The sequence below is a fragment of the Papio anubis genome, chromosome 1 (genome assembly GCF_008728515.1).
Source record: "Papio anubis isolate 15944 chromosome 1, Panubis1.0, whole genome shotgun sequence".
NCBI classification, from domain to species: domain Eukaryota; kingdom Metazoa; phylum Chordata; class Mammalia; order Primates; family Cercopithecidae; genus Papio; species Papio anubis.
Window position 1 is genome coordinate 121,210,697 of NC_044976.1, and position 23,351 is coordinate 121,234,047.

Genomic DNA, 23,351 nt, shown 5'->3' on the forward strand with positions numbered 1-23,351 from the left:
TCATTGGGCCAATCAGAAATCACCAAGGTTGAGTCCCGCCAATCGGAGCTCATGGTGGGAGGCTCTCCCCCAGCTATTCTGTTGCGATCCAGACAAACACCACCAAAAGGAGGCAGGTTTGCGTTCAACCTGACAGCTGGTCAATCCAATGAAGGAACCTTGGTGGAAGAGAGGAAAGAGGGCTGCGCTCCCCACCCCCATTAAACCAGCCAATCCAGGCGCTGAGTGAGCTAACACGGACTGCCAATCTGTAAAGGTTTCTGTTGGTCAATTTCAGTGTAGCAGGTGTGTTGCTGTAGTAGCATACACTGGGACAATTAAGTGAGATGTGTTGGGATCCAAGCACTACAGCTAAGAATAAATAAATATTTTTACATTGGTTGTTTCTGGCAGTCAGTTTATCCTTGACTTGACTGTTCCAGAAAAACATGATCTGGGTCAGTTTGTGTACGTTTATATGGTTAACCTTAAACAGGATGAATACATTTCTACCATCGCATACCTACCAGCATTCCCTATAGCGCTTATTAATGACAAACCCATGGATAGTGTATGTTTTTGGAATATGGCTGCTGAAACTACAAGAGGCAAAGAGACCAAGTTTTAAGTCTTCCTTTTTCTAAAGCAAAGAAAGCAGGCAAGGCTGGAACTAGCTCCCAGGTTTCTCATGAAAAGCACAGCATTTTTCATACTACCACTCAAAAATTCTAGAAAGTGTGCTCAACTCTTCTTGCAAAAGTAATAGCTACCAAAATCATCTAAAAATTAGTATTCCCTATCCCCCCATCCTTCTACCAGCCTTTCAAATGAATGGAGCCATATTTCCTGCTACTTAAATAAAAATTAGAAGCAATGAAACGGCCTACGTACTGAACAATATTTTATTTATGCTGCAAAAAATGCCATACTTTAAAAATCAGTCTTTTTGTCCTGTAAAAAAAGTATAGTAAAGGTAAAGCACCAATTTTTAAATTGTACATTATATATTAAAATATTAATACATTATATCAAAATATTGAAGAACATTGTTTTAATAACAGCACAACGACAAAAGAGCCAGTTAAATGGTATAATTTTAACATAAGTAAAAAGTGAATCCATACCAAATTTTAATACCAAAGCAAACATTACTGTTTAGAAAAATGACATTAGAGGGCCTTAACAGTATGTATTTAATGGAAATATCAAGTAGATAATGAACAAAATCAATTTTCAAATTTTACTTATTACAGAATCAATTATGACATTTGTACTTTTGCTTTTATTTGAAAGTTCTGTTGGATTTATCTCAAGATTAAGGACCACAATATGATGGCCAGCCAAGAACTTAATTTTAGTGTACAAACTGCTTTAAACTACATACACATCTTCAGAGTTAGGGAAATATAATATAGGGTCCTTCAGTTTAAATGTTGAGAAGAACTCCACAAACCTGCAGAAGAAAAATAATTTTTATATATGTTCCTTTGGTTCACTAAACTTTCTCCTTTTTGGCACTGACTCTTGACTAGAAGAATCAAAGTGATGGAGGACCTGTCAAAAGAAAACAACTACTAAGAATAGATACTTTCCTGTTTAAATGTCTTTAATTGTAAATTTTTTCATGTATCTGAGATTTCTCTCCTTTTTAAAAAAAATTATGCCTAGCATACCTAGCATAACTATATCTGGGTTTCTTAAAAGTAGAGTAAAATTTATTATTAACATCTTCCAATGGCTGCTGAAAGTATGCACTTGCAAAATGTATAATCTTCAGTAGGGTTGCTGTAGTAGTGAGAAGATAGATTTAACATTGTGTCCTCAAAATAGCCAAATATTTCAGAGGAATAAGAAGGGAAAAAGATTTAAAAATGAACTACAAATAGAAAAACATTCTACCTTGGAATCATGTAAGATTTAAATCATGTCTTGCTTTTGTACTCTTGGGATGTTAACATTCGAGCTTTAAAAGTAGTCTTAAGTTTTCAGTTGTCTAATTCTAACTTACTAATAATACTAAAATATCTGGTTGGAAAAATATGCATAATTATCTCAGAAATGGCAAATACATTATCTGATTTGGTAAAATAAGGTTCTAAACATGAAACAACTATAGGGTTTAAGTCAGGAAAAGATTTTTTTCTCCAGAGGTACTAGGATGAGACCCTATATTTTTAGGGAACACATGTATTTAGTAACTTGTCCTCCTTCTACTTCAGTTTTGGTCTCTAGAAAGCTCAGATCAAATTTGTGGCCCAATTTCAGTTCTATATAAACAAAATTGCCTTAATATTCTTGTATTGTCACTTTCTCATTCTACTTATATTTTTCCTGGCACTGATTTTTTTTTTTTTTTTTAAGACGGAGTCTTTGTCTGTCACCAGGCTGGAGTGCAGTGGCGCGATCTCGGCTCACTGCAACCTCCGCCTCCCAGGTTCAAGCGATTCTCCTGCCTCAACCTCCCAAGTAGCTGGGACTACAGGCATGGCCACCACGCCCAGCTAATTTTTTTTTTTTTTGTATTTTTAGTAGAGATGGGATTTCACCATGTTGGCCGGGATGGTCTTGATCTCTTGACCTCGTGATCCACCTACCTCAGCCTCCCAAAGTGCTGGGATTACAGGCGTGAGCCACTGCGCCCAGCCGATTTTGATTTTATATTATAAATTCCTCCGATTACTTAAAATCATTCATGGAATGAGACAGGAGATGTTTACATGGAAAAAACTAATAAACCAACATAGGGCATCTTATTTCAAAATCACCTCGATTTTTAAAACAAAATATACTTAAACAAAATTTGAATATCAGAGCTCTCAGGTACATTGAGAGATATCAAATTCATCATTTTAAATTTAATCTGTAGTAATGATATTCTGATACTTGCCATTGTATTCAAACTATACATTATCATAAGACTTACTCTTCTCCCAGATTCATGTTGACTTCTCTTCCGATTTTCTTTGGAAGATTTTACTGGTTGATTTCCATTTGCCTCCACAAAGATAGAATAATTACTAATTGGTTATTTCTCAAAGAACAGCCAACACTTGATTTTTCAATCTTATGCAACAATATGCAATATTTATGTATTTATTTATTTAGTTTTTAGGGACAGGGTATCCCTCTGTCACCCAGGCTGGAATGCAGTGGCACCATCATGGCTCACTGCAGCCTGAAACTTCTGGCCTCAAGCGATCCTCCTGCCTCAGCTTGCCAAAGTGCTGGGATTACAGGAATGAGCCACAGTGCCCAACTGGATATACAATTTTTTTAAAAAAACAGCTTTATTGAGATATAATTTAGATACTATATGATTCACCCATTTATAAGTGTACGATTCAATGATTTTCAGTACATTCAGAGTTGTACAATCATCACCACAATCAATTTTAGATCACTTTCATCACCCTAAAGACAAACTCCATATCCCTTAGCTATCGCTCTGTTATTCTGCCATCCTCCCACCAGCCTTAAGACTGTCTCAATAGCTTTCCCTGTTCTGACTTTCAAATGAATGGAATAATATGTGGACTTTTATGAGTAACTTCCTTTAATTAGCATGTTTTCAAGGTTCATCTAAGTTGTAGCATGTATTGGCACTTCATTTTTTTTTATGGCTGATAGTCAATTGTATGAATATACCACATTTTTTTATCCATTCATCTGTTGATGTATATTTAGGTTTTTCCCATCTTTTGGCTATTGTGAATAATGCTGTATATATAGTTATTAAAATGAATATTGGAAAATGACTAATGATTAGGTGTCATATAACTATTCTCTAAAAGGACAGACTTCTTTTCTGATGCTTGAAATGACCTTTCCAGTGATAATTCCTTAGTATATATAATAATGAATATTTTCTTTTTTTTTTTTTTTTTTTTTTTTTTTTGAGACAGAGTCTCGCTCTGTCGCCCAGGCTGGAGTGCAGTGGCGCGATCTCGGCTCACTGCAAGCTCCGCCTCCCGGGTTCACGCCATTCTCCTGCCTCAGCCTCCCGAGTAGCTGGGACTACAGGCGCCCACAACCGCGCCCGGCTAATTTTTTTTTTTGTATTTTTAGTAGAGACGGGGTTTCACCGTGGTCTCGATCTCCTGACCTTGTGATCCGCCCGCCTCGGCCTCCCAAAGTGCTGGGATTACAGGCGTGAGCCACCGCGCCCGGCCTAATAATGAATATTTTCATTTCTTGCCCTTTTCTAACCAAAATTCAGTAATAATTCTCAAAATCAGGAGTACACTGGCTCAGAGTTCATATCCAAAAACATGTGCAATTTCAGAAATAAATTTATGTCCCCAAAGCATCTTAATGTTACGTTACAAGGAGATCTTGCTTAATAATTTTTAAAACGCTAGTCTCTATCCCTGTATCCTAGTAAAGGTTATTCATCCCACATATAAACTGGATAGGATGAACATTTTGCTTCTAAAAGTAGTAAATCTTGACATTCCTTTATCTCTTGCTTTCATGAGCATACTCATTTGAATGCTGCCTTCTGCCAGTTCTAACTTCCCATTGAGAATAGGGGTGGAGGAAGACACTTAAAAATGGCACTATAATGAGTAGTGTTCTGATAAATGTTTAATAACTAGCTCTAGGAGAGAAACAAACCCTGAGGCATTTGCTGATTTCTGTGCTGTGAATACTACCAACATGTCCAGTTTAAGCTACCAACATGATATCTCTGAGTGAGGAGTTGGGAAGAAATGTTCTAGTACACCACTAAACAGTGAGCTATTTATTTCCTAAACTTTGGATATTTTATGTGTTTTACAGAATGCTTTTTATTCACCCCAATGAACCTTTGAGAGTAATTTAAAGGTCTAAAATCAAATATGAATTTTGATTTAGTATAATTCATACCAAAAGCTAAAATAAAGTAGTGATTTTTTTCCCTTAAGAATATGAGATTCATTTTATGCAAGTTATATACAATATATTGTTTTGTAATGTCTTATTAACAAGAAGCTCAATTTATAAGATTGAGCATGGTGCTCACTTCAGCAACACATATACTAAAATTAGAACGATATAGAGAAGATTAGCCTGTCCCTTGCACAAGGATGACATGCAAATTCATGAAGCATTCCATATTTTTCAGAGTGAACAGAGAACCTACAGAATGGGAGAAAATTTCCACAATCTATCCATCTGACAAAGGCCTAATATCCAGAATCTACAAGGAACTTAAACAAATTTACAAGAAAAAAACAAACAGCTCCATTAAAAAGTGGGTAAAGGGCATGAACAGACATTTCTCAAAAGAAGACATTTATGTGGCCAACAAACATATGAAAAACACTCAACATCACTGATCATTAGAGAAATACAAATCAAAACCACAATGAGATACCATCTTATGCCAGTCAGAATGGTGATTATTAAAAAGTTAAGAAACAACAGATGCTGGCGAGGCTACAGAGAAATAGGAACACTTTTACTCTGTTCGTTGGAATGTAAATTAGTTCAGCCATTGTGGAAGACAGTGTGGTGGATTCTTCAAAGACCTGGAACCAGAAATACCATTTGACCCAGTAATCCCTTTACTAGGTATATACCCAGAGGAATATAAATCATTCTATTACAAAGATACATGCACCTGTATGTTCATTGCACCACTATACACAATAGCAAAAACAGACTCAACCCACATGCCCATCAGTGATAGACTGGATAAAGAAAATATGCAGCTATAACAAGAAATGAAATCACGTCCTTTGCAGGGACATGGATGGAGCTGGAAGTCATTATCCTCAGCAAACTAACACAAGAACAGAAAACCAAACACCACATGTTCTCGCTTATAAGTAGTAGCTAAACCATGAGAACACATAGACACAAAGAGGGGAACAATACACACTGGGGTCTGTCAGGTGGTTGGAGGGAGGGAGAGCATTAGAATAAATAGCTAATGCATGTGGGGCTTAATACCTAGGTGATTGATAGGTGCAGCAAACCACTATGGCACACGTTTACCTATGTAACAAACCTGCACGTCCTGCACATGTATCTTGGAACTTAAATTAAATGAAATTTAAAAAGAAAAAAGAAAGATCAAGCATGGGAACATTCTGGCATTCTAGGAAATTTCTCTGGGAGTCTGGATGATAGTATCATTTCTTCCCAAAACCTTTCCTGGGTCCCTCTCTTTAATATACCTTCAGTAAAATTAACCATTCCTTTCTTTGTGCCTATGCAGCCTATTCAGACTTCTATAACGGCTCTATATCATTGCTTGTTTATTTCCAGTTACTAAACTTTAGCTAAGACCAAAAAGTATGTGTTATTCAGGTTATATCCTAAGCACCTAGTAAAATACCTGACACATAATAGGTACTTAGTAAATATTGGTCTAATAAATGAATATTAAAATAAACTCACATATGGGGGAGAATTACAAGGTTAGAATGGAAAACAAACCTAAAGAGATATTTACCATTTTATTCTGAAAGACTTTTCCACTTCTTGTTTTGCTTTCAGACATATCAAGTTCAGATGTTTTGTTGACTAACTGCTCAACCTAAAAAAGAAAAGAATTACAAAAAATATAACTTAGTATAACAAAACCTTTTCATAACACAATAAATGGAGTGCAAAAATTTAACCACATAAAATTTAGGGTCTTGTTAAGTTAAAACCAATAATTTTGAGTTGGTTCATACTGTACAAAAAGCACAAAAGTAAAGATAGTGAAACTGACACTTTACATAATTGGCCAACCACTGAACAGAGAAAGTACCAAATAATCACCAGGCATCACCCTTCCAGAAGACCAGAAATTTAGTCTACTCATTTGAGAAATGGGCTGGGCAGAGGAAGGTAGACAATCAATCATCAATCATGTTATTTCTAAGTTCATATTACCTACATCTCTTATTTCAGGATTTTACTATATTTGAAAAGGAAAATAAAACATGTATGCTCCAAGGCAACACAAATGTATTATATATTCCATTTATAAATATGAAGCAGGGCGGAATAAATAACTGCATAAGATTCTATCTAGCTCTGAAATTCTCAGATTCTACCAATAGTATTTAGGTTTATTACTAAACAAATTCACCAGTAATATACCCAAAATTCATCAACATATAATTGCCAGATTTAGTTGTTAATAATAAGCATTCTAAATATTGAATTTTATTCTAAAAGACCTGGAATAAGAAAATCTGAAAAATAAAAAAATAGCATATAAGCAACTGTCCTTTGAACAAAACAAAAGTGAGATGGAACTATCAAGTTTATACCTGAGAATGAGAAATGGAAAGATCTGGACTTTCTTTAGACCTCATAATTTCATCTTCCTCACAAACTAAACTTGGTTCTGTAAAAAAAAAAAAAAAAAAAAAAATTAAACAGGTATAAAATTGAGTTGGAAGTGAGTTAATGTACATTTTCATTAACTTCTTACCTCCAAGTTCAGAAGATGCAGGGTTTTTTTCCTGTTCTTCCATTTTAGTTTCCATGTCCAAATCATCCTATATAATTATGTGAAGAAAAAAATGGACACATTTCAAAAAGGAATTAAAATAAGTGAGCAGAAAGCATTTATGAACGAATTTGTTTCATGTGAAGGCTAAATACAATATAAAACTACTGGCTGGGCATGGTGGCTCATGCTTGTATTCCTAGCACTTTGGAAGGCCATGGAGGGAGGATTGCTTGAGACTAGTAGTTCCAGATTAGCCTGGGCAATATGATGAGACCTTGTCTCTATGAAAACATTTAAAAAATTAGCCAGGTGTGGTGGCATGTTTCTGTGGTCCCAGCTACGCAGGAGGCTGAGGTGAGAAGATCGCTTGAGCTCAGAAGTTTGAGACTGCAGTAGCTGTGATCATCCCACTGCACTCCAGCCTGGGAGACAGAATGAGACCCTGTCTCAAAAACAAACCAACCAACCAACCCAGGCTGGGCACAATGGCTCACACCTGTAATCCCAGCACTTTGGAAGGCTGAGGTGGGCAGATCACTTGAGGTCAGGAGTTGGAGACCAGTCTGGCTAACATGGTGAAATCCCGTCTCTACTAAAAATACAAAAATTAGCCAGGCATGGTGGCACACGCTTGTAATCCCAGCTACTCAGGAGGCTAAGGCAGGAGAATACCTTGAACCCAGGAGGCTAGCGGTTGCAGTGAGCCAAGATCTGCCACTGCACTCCAGTCTGGGCAACAGAGCAAGACTCTGTCTCAAAAAACAAAACAAAACAAAACAAACAAACCAAAAAACCCCAAAAACCTACAACTACCTTATACTTGCTAGAAATAAAAGTGTTCCTAGAATTACTATCAAAAGGCAATTTATTAATCCAAATAAAGTATAAAATACTATTTTTCTTTATTTTGCAGGGTTGCTTTAAGGACAAATCATAAAAATATACAACTTTTGGTCAGGCGTGGTGGCTCATGCCTGTAATCTCAGCATTTTGAGAGGCAGAGGTGGGCGGATCACCTGAAGTTGGGAATTCGAGACCAGCCTGACCAACATGGAGAAACCCTGGCTCTACTAAAAATACAAAATTAGCCAGGCATGGTGGTGCATGTCTGTAATCCCAGCTACTCAGGAGGCTGAGGAACAAGAATCACTTGAACCAGGGAGGTGGAGGTTGTGGTGAGCTGAGATCGTGCCATTGCACTCCAGCCTGGGCAATAAGAGCGAAACTCTGTCTCAAAAAAAAAAAAAAAAAAAAAAAAAATATATATATATATATATATATATATATGCAATAAAGACTCTTCAGCTCAGCCATGTTATGGTAAAAATAGCAACAGGTTTAATGTCTACATTACAATTATTGCTCCCTTTGTGATACATGTGAAAGAGATTTAAATATTTTCAAGAATGCTACAAACACCTCAGCCATATTTGTTATAATGCAAGACTGGGATTTAGGTCTTAGAAAAAAGTTTTTTTTCTTTGACTGAATTGGTTGAAAATTGATTGAATTTTCCATGTGTAAAGATGTGGTCAGAGAGCCTAATCAGAATAGTGAATCTCTGTACATAAGTATTGTAGTCATAACTTAGAATAAATTGAGACAGAGAAAACAAGAGAAGTGAGATTAAAGGATATAATGTTAATGCCTGAAAGATTAAAGCAATAATGACTTTCACATTTGCTGGAAGTAAGGCAACTAAAAAACTCTTTTATACTTCTATTCATCCATTCACTCGACTAATACTTAGGATGCACTAACTACAAATTCAAGTGCTAGGCACAGGATGATTAAAAAGTTGAATAAGATACTTCCTGACTTCCAGGAACTTCCAGGCTGCTTCAGAACAGTTACTTTCCAGGCCCCAGAGAAATTCAAGCACAGGCTACCTGAACACTTAATAGGGATGTCGTAGAAAAGATTCCATCATTAGCCAGGGGTTGGACTAGTGCAATGCTTTTCAAATTATGCCCTAGAGTCCGAGGGGTTTCCTCAGAGTCCACTATGAAGGTAAGTGACATATGGAGTGGCAGAGCCTTCAGGAACATTCCCTGCTTCAACCAGAATAGTCGTGCTTTTAAGTTCTAGTATAATGTTTGGACTAAATAAAAAGTTTTAAAACCATAGGCCTAGACTTTAAGGACCCTTCCAACCTTGAGTTCACGATTATAATAGAGAATTTACACAAATGTTAATGGGAGCTATAAAAAATCTTCAGAATTGAGTAAAGCATTTGTTATTATTGTTCTTTATAACTCTCGAAATACACTTACACTTGTATAATGCTCCTGTTCATCTTCTACATCTTTGTCTCTCAGGATTTTTTGAAATGGTGTTTTTATTTGTTTTGGTGATAGTATAGTTGAATCAATATTTTCCATTCGTTCTCTCTCAGTGGTCACTTTTACTTTGAAGATGTGAAAAGGTGTTGAGACTTCTCCCACATTTAAATACATAGGCTCCCCTTCAAATATAACTCCTTCACAATCACCATCCTTAAAACCAGGAGGCTGGTAATCTGGGGGTGTAACTGCAAAAAAGTAAGTGTAAACCGTGCTGTTCATGAAATTAAAGAAAATATTATTATTATTATAAAAACACATGCAGATTGCAGGTATTTCAAATAGTATATAAGGGCATAATGCAAAACATAAGAATCACTCTCCTACTATGTCCAAGTCCCCATTTTAATCCCTGAAGGTAAACTTTGTTTTCTTCACTTGACTGTCTGTGACCTTCGGTAAATTTTTTTCATCCCTGATTTGATTTTCTCATCTGTCAAATAGTGAAAATAATAGTACCTACTTCACAGGGTCATTGAGGGAATAAAATAAAGTGTTGTAAAATGTTGAGAACAGAACTGGCACATAGTAAATACTCAATAAATGTTAGTTGTTATTTTTGTTGCTTTATGTTCTTCTAGAAGACATGCATATAATAAAAGATATTTCATATTTACATAGGTTTTAGGAATTACATATATAAAATTCCTTTAAAAACACAAATGAGATCATACCGTTCCATATCTAGCTGGTTTTAACTTAATAATATATCTTGGATAATGTAATTTATCAGCACCTTCTTTTTAACAGCTTGTGTAGTATTCTATTATGCAGATGGACCATAATTTATTTACTCAGTCCCCAATGAAGGATACTCAAGTTGTTTCCAGTTTGTTCCTATTTTAGCCAATGCTATAATCAAAATCCTTATATATTTGCATATTTGCACAATTATATTTTCAATATATTTTTCTCACTATAGAATTTCTAGATTAAAGATTTAAAATTTTGATACTGCCAAATTGTCCTCTAAAAATGTAGAACCTGTATACAGTCCCTCAAGTGTATAAAAGTGCCTGCTTGGCCGGGTGCGGTGGTTTGTGCCTGTTATCCCAGTTCTTTGGGAGGTCAAGGTGGGTGAATCACTTGAGATCAGGAGTTCAAGACTAGCCTGGCCAACACGGTGAAACCCCATCTCTACTAAAAATACAAAAATTAGCCAGACATGGTGGCGAATGCCTGTAGTCCCAGCTACTCAGGAAGTTGAGGCAGGAGAATCACTTGAACCCAGGAGGTGGAGGCTGCAGTGAGCTGAGATTGTGCCACTGCATTCCAGCCTGGGCGACAGAGCAAGACTCAGTCTCCAAAAAAGAAAAAAGTTCCTGTTTCTCCACATCCTTATCAATAATGGATTAACACATTTTACCAATCTGATAAGTGAAAACTGTTAACTCATTGTTAAATTTATTTAATTGAGTGAGGTTATACTTCACATGGATTTATTCCTATCACTAGAGAAGCATCTATTTTAAAGCTTAATTTTGCAAATGTTTCTTTTTGAATAGTGATATTAAATGTAAATTTTATAATTTCAAAAAATTTAGGTGCTAAAAATATTTGGAATGGAAACCAATTGCTTCAATAATAATAAAACATAGGTACCAACTGAAACAGGATGTATTGCAAATAGTACCTTCATCGTAGTAAAAAAGTTTCATGGTCAAACAAACATCATTAGGTAAAGGCCCCAGATTTTGCATTAGGATATAAATCTTGCGAATGAGGAGAATGCTTGCTTTCTTGGTGTCGGTAGATGACATGCTAGATTCATTGCTTTGGTTTTTACTAGAAGAGAATCACATATTAATTTCTTTTATGAAACCTGTGGCTTCTAGTATCATAACTTTACATTTTAACTATTTGAGATTCTTATTTCTATTATAGCATTAAGCTGTTAACTTGAAAGTTACCATGTGTTTTAATGTCACTATTATAAAATTTTAATATTAATATCATTGCTAGAAATCAATAACTTAATTTTACTTAAATGCATTTTACATAAAGTGTTTAAAGAAAGCAAATAATGTTTTAAAATTGTATTTCTATATTTCTAATCACCTAAGTTCTCTTTCCACAATTAAAATTGCTTATAATTAACCACAGAATCTGGCTTGAAGCTACTCCAAGTCACCACTCTATTTTGCATAGCCACATCTTGATGGTTAATTGGGGATGACCCTGCAGTTTCAGAATAAATTCTGAAGTTTAGCTATATAGCATTAATATGAATAAGTGGTAATCTGTAATACAAAAAGAAAACTATAGAACAATACCTTATGAAGTCCATGAGTGGTCCATTATTGGTGTATTTGAATTTGAATTGGTAACATTCTGAAATTGTCTTAAATAGAAAATATTGCAGTTACGTTTCTGATATTCAGTACTAGCTGCTAAATAGCTATATTCTGTTTTGTATGACTCAACATTTAGTCAATACTTTCTTTCTGCCATATTAATCCCTATTGGTCCGTTGAAGCTTTTGATTCCTCGTGTTCAGTTTTCATGGTTTGGGTATGGGGCTTCAGTCTTGGAGAGACATCTATTTCCCAACTCATTTTAATGTATGTTATTTATACCACATGGAAGGAACTCCTTAGCAGGCAGATAAGGGAGGCAACATACCTCAGCAGAGTGGCTAACACAGCGCTTAAATCTTTGCTATACTGTAACCACAGGCATGCCACTTAAGCCTTAGTTTAAGTTTTAGTTTCCCCAGCTAAAAAAGGGATTAAAGACAGTACATATCTCATTGGTAGTTGTGAATAAATATTCACAGATGGGATAATTTATACAGGGTACTTTATAAAGTACCTGACATATAGTAAACATTCAATAAATGTTGTTATTGTATCAACAAGGTTGCTAATTTACTGATTGAAAAAATGCACAATTATAAAACATATGAAAATAAATGAACATTTTCTGAACAATCAATTAGTTTTCTGAACAATCTATTAATTCACAGCCTTTACCCAAATGATCTGCTTTGTCAGCATGGACACATATTAAGCATTAATTGCAGGCGTGAGTATCAAAGAAAAGACACATTCTCAGCCCTCCTGAAGCATGAAAACTTTTATTGCTTTCTTTATATTTCATTGCTTACATAGTGATGTTTTTAAACATCTATTATTAACACCAGTTTAAATCTACCTCTCCTTGACTGAATGAAACATTATAACAGCTATAGCCTAATGGGTAAACACCCAAATCGTGAACTGGCCTTCCTAGGTTCAAAACCTGGTTCTGCCTCTTCTGCCACTATGACCTTAGGCAAGAAATCCCTTGTACCTAGATTTCCTAATCTGTAGAGTGGAGATGCTAATAGTGGTCACCTCATGAAAGCTGGGATGAATAAATGAGATAATGCACATAAAGCCCCAAAGAACAGAGCCTAATATAGAGTAAGCACTCAGTAGATCTTTCCCCCTTGTTTCTTATCTTCCGGTTTTCCCTTTCATGTTCTCCCTTCTCTCCTTTAATTGTAAGATAAATAGTTAGCCATGACTGAATTGGGATGAATATTCTAAGTTTAAAGATGACTTTCTTACTTTCCTAAAACTCAAGCCCTTTCATAATTCTAAAATATAGTATAAAAAATACTGTAAAGAATTAGACGTCAGGAGATTTAAGTTATTTCTGACAGTTTGTAAGCTTTGTGGCCTAAGATCAGTCACATAATCTCTGTCATGTTAATCTGTTTAAAGGTAACAATCCAAGCCCTGCCTTACCTCAGAAGAGTTTTATGAAGTTCAAATGTGAAAATATACATGAAAGTATATTGATTAAAGCATAATTAAAAGCATAAGATATTCTTATATTATGTTTTATATTCTTTTTAGATATTAGAGGCATTATGTTTCATTAGTAACTCAAGCACACTTACCTGAGGATCTTCTGGGTTTGTGTATACCTATTTAAAAACAATTTACAATTGAGTTATCTAAGGCTAAGTATTCAAGAGCTAAATTAAGATGTTTAGACTAAACTTCATGGGAACTCAGCAAAACAAACAAATAAAAATGACCACCCAAAATATTACTTTTTCATTCCATTGAATAGATCAGTTATTCGAATAATGTGACATAATCAATTGATAGTTTTAGTGTTATTTAATTAAGTAAGGCCAAAGTTGGCAGCATTTTAAAAAGAACACACAATTTAAAAATACTTACAGCTAGAACAACCATCCTTAGCTGAAATACAACAAAGAACAAAAATCTTACTTGTAGTCTACAAAATATTTTTTCATTATGAATCATAAGAATTCTTTGTCCTATTTCGACATGTATTCCTAATAACAAATAATCATTGCAGATCTTGACTGCATAAGATCAATGCCTATAATGCAGGACCTTACATATGCTTCCCTATCCCCTGAAATCTGTTGCTAGTAAAATCACTGATGACTGAAATTCATGTCAGCACTTTATTTCATTGATGTAAGCAAAAAGGACATTACTGCCAGTTATAAGGAAAAATACATATATTGTGAAATAACACAATATATGTGTTATACCGAAAACAATGAGAACTGATTTTGAAAAAAGAAACAGCCGAGAGTTCAGGGCCCCAGGGAGGAAGTTTTGGAGACCATAGGAAAAGAAAATCGTAGAAAGTAATTTAATCAAATGATCTGCCAAAAATCTAAGAGTCATCCTTGATTCTGATCTTTTCCTTATATTACACAGCCAGTCCATCAACAAATCCAATCAGTTCTACTGCCAAATCCATTCTGAATCTCCTCTCTCTGCTATCATGGTCTAAGCAACCATTATTTCTCACCAGTACTACAATAATGGCCTAGGTGCTATTCTCCTTACTCCCAATCTTATTCTCCTTCTACAGCAGGTTCTCTAAGTTGTGGGCAAAGTGATTTAAAACTTTTTTTTTTTTTTTTTTTTTTTTTAAGACAGAGTATCACTCTGTCCCTCAGGCTGGAGTACAGTGGCATGATCTCAGCTTACTGCAACTTCCACCTCCCAGGTTCAAGTGATTCTCCTGCCTCAGCCTCCTGAATAGCTGGGATTACAGGCATGCCACCACGCCTAGCTCATTTTTGTACTTTTAGTAGAGACAAGTTTTCAACATGTTGGCCAGGCTGGTCTCAAACTCCTGACCTTAGGTGATCCACCTGCCTTAGCTTCCCAAGGTGCTGGGAGTACAGGCGTGAGCCACCGTGCCTGGTCTAAAACAATTTTTAAATGTAAATCAAATATTACGTTTCTACATATAACCTTAGAATGGCTTTTCTTTGCACCTAAAATAAAATCCACTGAGTGCTCTGGCCATGCTTATCTGCCCAGGCTCATCTCATGTTATTCTCCCCCACTGCACAATTGCCCTCAGTCATATTGGCCTTCTTTTTGTTCCTGGAACTCTCTAAACTTCCTTCTAATTCTTTGCATTAGCTGCTCTGCTGGGAATATTCTCTCCTAAAATCAGTGCCTAGCTGGTTTCTTCTCATTCAGGTCTCTTAAATGTCACTTCCTCAGAGAAGCTCCTATGACCATCCCATCTAAAGTTACCTTACCTTTCCATTTACCACATACTTTTGCTAAAAATTTTAATGGCATTTAACATTATTGAAAAGTATATGATTTGTTTTATTAACTACTTGTTTTCCTACTATACAAGGGACTCTTTTTGTTTTGTTGATCACTGTTAGCTTAACCAGTTCCTACCTAGAAGAAATGCCTAGCACATAACAGGCGCTCAATATTTACTACACCTTAATGGGGAAGGTTAGGAACCATAAATAAAAATTCATCTTCGTCACAATTAGCCTAGTGCTGGACTTCATTTTACATGTTGATACTATATTATACTAAGTATGCAAAAAGGCTTACAATCCATCTTAAAACCTTCTTAATTTTGCTAATTCAGAATTTGTGACTATTTAACCTAGATTATGTGGAAATTTATTTTTGAACCCTAATAAGGAAATAATTTATTAAATTATTACTATAAACAAGTTTGTAGAGGGCATGTGAAACTAATGAATAAATTATTTGAAAAGACTCTTTAATTCATTAATTTTTTATAAGTTAACATGTGTTATTAATACAAATAAGTGTTTAAAAAACTAGCTTGGAAAAGTTTGTTTAGTATTAATTCCATTAGCTTTAAATGACTTGATGATTAGTCTTTAAAATATTCAAATGTTTAGGCTGAAATCAGTAACTCAGACTGACTTACACTCAAGTTAGTTCAAATGAATGTTTTACTACATGATGATACCAGTTAGATTTGTAGATCACAAACTATAGAAAAAAAAAGGATAGAGAGATTGCAAGACTTACATATTTTTTCTGTAAAGCATCATAACATCCTAGCATCCTAAAAAAAAAAAATCAAGGATTCATTTTTAGACTGAATGCATTTCCAGAAAAGAGTTATTTTCATAAATTTCCATATTATCTCATTACTAAATAATACAAAAATGTCTTATTAAAGCTCCCTTCTTATTAACTAGCTTTAAACAAGACAAAACATAAAAAACAATGTTGCAGAAATGTAAAATGATGGACAGGGATGGAAGGGAAAATACAAAATGTCTGACAGCTATTTGTGGGGAACAATAATAAAATAAATAAAGCCTGCTCGCATGGGGCATAAAATAAAGGAACATTTATTTTTAGAATTTATGTTTCTAAATACCCAGACTTCAAGGAGAGGAAAACGTCAGTGGAAAACTTAATGACCTACAAAAATGCTATCTAGTATTAAAGGGTGATTCACTAAAATTTGGTTAAACACCAAAAGGTATCCAAGGTACAAAAAAAAGTAATATAAGCAAAAATAATTTTCTCTGTTTAGGTATTCTGTTACTTGCCATTTCACTAACTGTGTGGATCCTGGGCAATTTTTATCTTCTCTCAGTATTTTGACACAAAGATCTAAACACAAAAAGATGAAATATAGAGTTACTTAAGAAAAGTAAACAACTAGAAATTTTAAATGAAGTTTATTTTCTTCAGCTGTGTATTACAGGTAAATTATAATTATAACAATTATTATTTTGAGACAGGGTCTCACCCCATCACCTAGGATGGAGTGCAGTGGCATGATCTCGGCTCACTGGAACTTCTGCCTCCCAAGTCAAGCCTTTCTCCCACCTCAGCCTCCCCAGTAGCTGGGACTTCAGGTGTGCCACCATGACCGGCTAATTTTTGTATTTTTCGGTAGAGACAGGATTTTCTCATGTTGACCAGGCTAGTCTCGAACTTCTGACCTCAGGTGACCCACCTGCCTTGACCTCCAAAAGTGCTGGGATTATAGGCGTAAGCCACCGTGCCCAGCACAGGTAAATTATTAATAGCAATAATTAATACCCAGATGATTAATATTATCAATGTAATTAAAGGAAGAAAGGTTATATGAAAGTAGTCTTTTAATATTTATTATAAAATGCCAGCATAATAATTAGGATGCAAGTTGATGGGTACAAAAACATTTCATAAAAAAATTATGGAATCCATAAAATTAGATATGTTGCTTCCATGCCATTGTTATACAAGGATCTTAGAATCTTATCCCAGTAAAATACTTGTAAAGGCCAAGAAGTTAACTGGCTATCAAAAACAAAGAGGCCTGCAAAGAAGCAACATGTAACACAGTGGAAAAGACTGAGAGTATCTCATATTCTCAAGTTCCTTATTTGAAAAACAGGTATTTGTAGGACTGTTACATGAATTAGCAAGATATCGTACATAACATAGTGCTTACCATATTGCCCAGCACATAACTGGTGTACAATATTATGCATGTATAATGTACTGAGAAATAAGTTATTATTGTAGTATAAACTGGTTGTATTATTATTATTATTATTATTATTTTAATTAAAAAAATAGAGATGGAGTCTCCTTATGTTGACCAGGCTGGTCTTGAACTCCTGGCCTCAAGTGATCCTCCTGCCTCAGCCTCCCAAAGTGCTGGGATTACAGACATGAGCTTCCATGCCTGGCGCTGGCTGTATTTTTACTTCCTTAAAATAGCACAAGAACATACACTACTACTATACAAAGTTATAAATAACAGAATGTTTTCTATCGATTTCTTTCATCATTATAAGCATAATTTCAGGTAAAATTATACTTGAGAAACTGAGGAAAAATTTTATGATTAAGTGCTTCTAAAGGTATTGAATATCTATATTTTAAAACCATTTAGGTATCCAAACAAAAACATGTACATCAATGTGGCATTATTCATAATAGCCAAAAAGAGAACTCAAATGTTCATCAACTGGTAAAGGGATAAGTAAAATGTGGTACAGCCATACAATAGAACATTATTCAGCAACAAAAAGGGATGAAGCACTTATCCATGTTACAATATGGAGGAACCCTGAAAACATGCTAGTTGAAAGCCAGTCACAAAGGACCACATTTTTTTTTTTTAAGATGGAGTCTCGCTCTGTGGCCAGGCTGGAGTGCAGTGGCTCAATCTCAGCTCATTGCAACCTCCACCTCCCGGGTTCAAGCAGTTCTCCTGCTCAGCCTCTCAAGTAGCTGGGACTACAGGCATGCACCACCATGCCTGGCTAATTTTTGTATTTTTAGTAGACACGGGTTTCACCATGTTGGCCAGGATGGTCTCTATCTCTTGACTTTGTGATCCGCCCTCCTCAGTCTCCCAAAGTGCTGGGATTACAGGCGTGAGTCACTGCGCCTGGACAGGACCACATTTTATATTATTTCATTTATATGAAATGTCCAGAATAAGTAAATCTGTACAGACAGAAAGTAGATTGGTGATTGCCTAGGACTGGGAAGGTTGAGGAGAAGTGCATAGTGGGTTAATGGGTATGGAGTTTCTTTTTGGGATGAAGAAATGTTCTAAAATTGACTGTGGTGATCCTTGTACAACTCTGGGAATTTATTGAAAATCATTGAAATGTACACTTTTAAACAATGAACTGTCAGGTATGTGAATTGTATTAATAAAGCTTCTATTAAAATAAAATTTCTAAGTCAAAAATTATAGTTTTAGAGCAAACAAAAATAAAAATATCATTTTAAAATAAAGCTTTAAAATAAATATTATATTACCATCTAGATATCTTGTTCCATAAGCGCATTCTGGGAATATTCCTCTCAAATACGTGATACAGGATACTGAAACTGCTAGGAGCCTCTTCACTAACACCAAAGACTGGTGTTCAGTTGATATCTTATTGGGAAATACCAGTGCACTCTAAAATTCAAGGGAAAATAGAACACTTTATTTAAATTTATTAAAAATAAAGTAGTTTCTCTTAACATAGATCTGATTTTGTATAAGCATAGTACTCGCCCCAAGAATTCCTCCCTATATTGGTTAGTAATCCCCCAAAAGTCACAGTGGGATATAAAATGTGAGGGTGTTTCTAGGGTAATAGCCTAAAGGACACAAGCAAAAAGTACCTAAAAATCTTTTTAATTTTTTAAAATTTTTAAAAAATTGAGACAGGGTCTCACTCTATTGCCCAGGCTGGAGTGCAGTGGCACGATCATAGCTGCCTACAACCTCAATTGGATGCAAGTTGATGGACACAAAGTATTTCATTAAAAAAGTATAGGCCAGGTGCAGTGGCTCACACCTGTAATCCCAGCACTTTGGGAGGCTGAGGCGGGAGGATCACTAGGTCAGGAGTTCAAGACCAGACTGGCCAAATGGTGAAACCCTGTCTCTACTAAAAATACAAAAAATAGCTGGGTATGGTGGTGGGCGCTTGTAAACCCAGCTACTCCTGTAATCCCAGCTACTCGGGAGGCTGAGGCAGGGAATTGCTTGAGCCCAGGAGGCAGAGGTTGCAGTGAGCCAAGATTGTGCCACTGCACTCCAGCCTGAGTGACAAAGTGAGACTCCATCTCAAAAAAAAAAAAGTATAGAATAATTATATGATTCTTCAGATTATATTCAAATATATCAAATACTAGTATTTTGAGAATGAATAAAACAAATATTAATAGTGGCTGGTATTTTTAAAAACACCTTTTTGGGACACCCATATAAACTGTTTTTCAGTTTAATGGTTTTTAGTTTATTCACAGAGGTGTGTGTGCAACAATCACCACCATCAATTTCATAACATTTTCTTCACCCCAAAAAGGAAACCCATACCAATTAGCAATCACTCCCTGTCCCTTATCCCATCCCATGTCCCACCCACTAGGCTTTCTGTCCCTATAAATTTGCGTATTGTACACATTTCATATATGACATTTCATATATCCTCGCACAACCTCTAAAGTAGCTGAGACTACAGGCATGCACCACCGTGCCTGGCTAAAGTTTTTTTTTTTTTTTTCTTTTTTTTTTTTCTGTAGAGATGAGGTCTCACTATGTTACCCAGGCTGATCTCAAACTCTTGGGCTCAAGCGATACTCTCACCTCAGCCTCAGCTCAAAAAGTACCTAAAAATCGTAAGAATCCCCTTGCAGATTAACTGCCTGTAAATGCATAATACATGGATAGATAACATTGATTTTTCTCTTTGGTCACTGAGTAGGTTTAACAGAGATTAAGTGTAATGCAAAATCCTATACAAAGATAACAAACGCATATTTGTCTCTGGGTTACAAACATTAATTTTCTTTTTGAGACAGAGTCTCACTGTTACCCAGGCTGGAGTGCAGTGGTGCTTTCTCGGCTCACTGCAACCTCCCCTTTCTGAGTTCAAGTGATTCTCCTGCCTCAGTCACCCTCATAGCTGGGATTACAGGCGTGAGCCACCGCGCCCGGCCGGCCTCATTTTCTTATTTATTTATTTTTATTCTGCTTATATATTGAACATTCATATTCTGGAGGTGGACCACTATGACCAATAATTTCATCAAAGCAACAAAGCAGTATTCATTAATATCTAATGTAAATTAAATGTGAATGAGCAATTTAATTCAATGCAGCAAACATCCAATAGAACTTTCAATTAATTCAAAATACTTTAGCAAATATCTTCATTTCTTAAAACATGCAGTTTCCTGGTATTATAAAACCCTCAAATAGTTGAGCCCTAACTTCCAAATGTAACAACAGAGTACCTGAGACTTCAAGAAACAATAAAAGCGGCTACATTAAGATATATCAAAATACAAGAAATCATACCATGGGAGTCCTCTGCAGCTGGGCAGTGGCCATCTTCTTCTGATAAAGTATTTTCTTTAATTCAACCTTGTGACACAAATACAAGTTTTAACTTAGAGCTCATTTTTTTTCTCTAACATTTCAGTTTACTACATATAAAATTCAACAGAATTTTATGTGAATAAATTTGAATTTCTTTAATTAAAATAACATCTTCAAAAACATAGAGGTCGATATTGCAGTAGAACTATTTTGAGTAGGGTCCTGATTTGAAGCCATTTGACTAGCAAGTCTCAAACAAAAGGGTTATTAAGAAACTGTTTAAGAGAACTTTTTTAAAAGGCACAATCGGCCGGGTGCGGTGGCTCACGCCTGTAATCCCAGCACTTTGGGAGGCCAAGGCGGGCAGATCACGAGGTCAGGAGATCGAGACCATCCTGGCAAACACGGTGAAACCCGTCTCTACTAAAAATACAAAAAAAAAAAAAAATTAGCCAGGCGTGGTGGCGGGCGCCTGTCATCACAGCTTCTCGGGAGGCTGAGGCAGGAGAAAGGTGTGAACCTGGGGGGCGGCCGAGCTTGCAGTGAGCCAAGATCACACCACTGCACTCCAGCCTGGGCAACAGAGCGAGACTCCGTCTCAAAAAAAAAAAAAAGGCACAATCTTCCTATTTTTATTCCCTATACACATTCAAACACGGACAACATTGTACACGTAGGTATTCAGCAATAAAAAAACTGCCTGGCAAACCCTCTAAATTTTTTTAGTTTTATTTCTTTTTATTTTTCATTTTTTCGAGATGCAGTCTCGCTCTGCCTCCAGGCTGGAGTGCAGTGGCGTGATCTCGGCTCACTGCAACCTCCGCCTCCCGTGTTCAAATGATTCTCCCGCCTCAGCCTCCCGAGTAGCTGGGACCACAGGTGCCCACCACCACATCCAGCATATATGTGTGTGTGTGTGTGTGTGTATATATATATATATATATATATATATATATTTTTTTTTTTTTTTTTTTTCCTCCGAGACGGAGTCTCGCTCTGCCGCCCAGGCTGGAGTGTAATGGCGCGATCTCGGCTCACCGCAACGTCCGCCTCCGGGTTCAAGTGAGTCTCCTGCCTCAGCTGGGACTCCAGCCGCGCCACCACATTCAGCTAATTTTTGTATTTTTAGTAGACACGGGATTTCACCATCTTGGCCATGCTGGTCTTGAACTCCTGACCTCGTGAACCGCCCGCCTCGGCCCCCCAAAGTGCTGGGGTTATAGGCATGAAGCACTGTGCCCGGCCGCTATTTTTTTTTCTATTTTTAGTAGAGACGGGGTTTCGCCATGTTGGTCAGGCTGGTCTCAAATGATCCTCCGGCCTCAGCCGCCCAACTTGGAGGGATTACAGGCGTGAACCACCATGTCCGGCCCCAATTTCACTTTTCTTAATCAGACAATTCAGCTTGAAGAGTTTACTGAAGAGGCAAACTTCATGGAGGAACCTATTTACGTTAAACGTTTAAATTTATTCTGACAAATCCTGAATTCGCCGTCCTACTCACCCGATCTCAAGAACCTCTGTTGACAAGTAAGTGGGTATACATTTTTCTCGCAAATGTTTTACCACTAAGACCTTAAGAAACTTAAAAGTAGGGGGAAGCTGACAGAAAAAGAGATTAAAAAGTAAAATATACGCGCGCACACACATATATACACACTAATATATATTACATTACGTCTGAGGGGCGGGCACCGGAGACCAGAAGAGCTGCACGCGGCTGCACGCGCTCTGCCCGATGCGCATGCGCTTTCTTTCAACGGTCACCCGCTGGGGCGCGACAGTGACTTTTTGACCCCCAGTTGAGGTCACCTTTCCCGCCAAAGCGCAGCGCAAGGCGCACTGGGAGCCTCAGACACAGGAAGGCTCAGCGCCACGTCTCAGGCAGGGAAAAGTCACACAGAAGGGGGAAAGTTAAAGTAACTGCATGTGCAGTTACTGAATTTGATTGTTTTCTGACTTCTGATTTTCTTTCTTTTCTTTCTTTCTGTTTCTCTCTCTCTCTCTCTCTCTCTCTCTGTCTCTCTCTCTCTCGACGGAGGTTTGCTCTTGTAGCCCAGGCTGGAGTACAGTGGCATGATCTTGGCTCACTGCAACCTCTGCCTCCAGGGTTCAGGCGATTCTCCTGCCTCAGCCTCCCAAGTAGCTGGGATTACAGGCGCCCATCACCACGCCCAGCTAATTTTTGTATTTTTAGTAGAGAGGGGGTTTTGCCATGTTAACCAAGCTGGTCTCAAACTCCTGACCTCAGGTGACCTGCCTCCCTCGGCCTCCCAAAGTGCTGGGATTACAGGCGTGAGCCACCACACCCGGCTGACTTTTTATTTTCTTATTGGAACTACTACAAATTGCACTCCCACCTTCCAGTCTCCTGTGTCTTCAGGAAACCAGTTGCTTTAGCAGTCTTCTACTTAGCTATTTCCACTGCGTTATGTCATTGGGGACAATGGATAGCTTTGAATGTAATTTGTCTCTTTGAG

At 36.6% G+C, this 23,351-nt stretch overlaps 1 protein-coding gene and 1 non-coding gene across 4 annotated transcripts; one reads left to right on the top strand and one right to left on the bottom strand.

Moving 5' to 3' along the window:
* Positions 1-863: 863 nt before the first annotated feature.
* On the bottom strand, positions 864-22,644 carry HORMAD1 (HORMA domain containing 1). 3 transcript variants are annotated; one of them, XM_031652592.1, is made up of 15 exons: positions 22,545-22,643; positions 20,851-20,916; positions 18,813-18,957; positions 16,592-16,655; positions 16,059-16,095; positions 13,932-13,952; positions 13,643-13,669; positions 12,030-12,097; positions 11,390-11,541; positions 9,688-9,944; positions 7,394-7,460; positions 7,230-7,306; positions 6,419-6,502; positions 2,903-2,974; positions 864-1,533 (listed from the first exon to the last, which is right to left on the bottom strand). In XM_031652592.1, the coding sequence occupies exons 2-15, from the start codon at positions 20,881-20,883 to the stop codon at positions 1,453-1,455; spliced, it is 1,185 nt and encodes a 394-aa protein (XP_031508452.1). In that variant the 5' UTR covers positions 20,884-20,916; positions 22,545-22,643; the 3' UTR covers positions 864-1,452. The 3 variants fall into 3 exon arrangements, with proteins under 3 accessions (XP_031508452.1, XP_031508453.1, XP_031508454.1); XM_031652593.1 differs by lacking the exon at positions 22,545-22,643 and adding an exon at positions 22,376-22,538; XM_031652594.1 differs by lacking the exon at positions 13,932-13,952 and having other exon boundaries at positions 22,545-22,644.
* LOC116271958 lies at positions 4,974-5,080 on the top strand. Its single transcript, XR_004180692.1, has one exon. It is a non-coding gene; the product is annotated as a U6 spliceosomal RNA (small nuclear RNA).
* Positions 22,645-23,351: the final 707 nt, after the last annotated feature.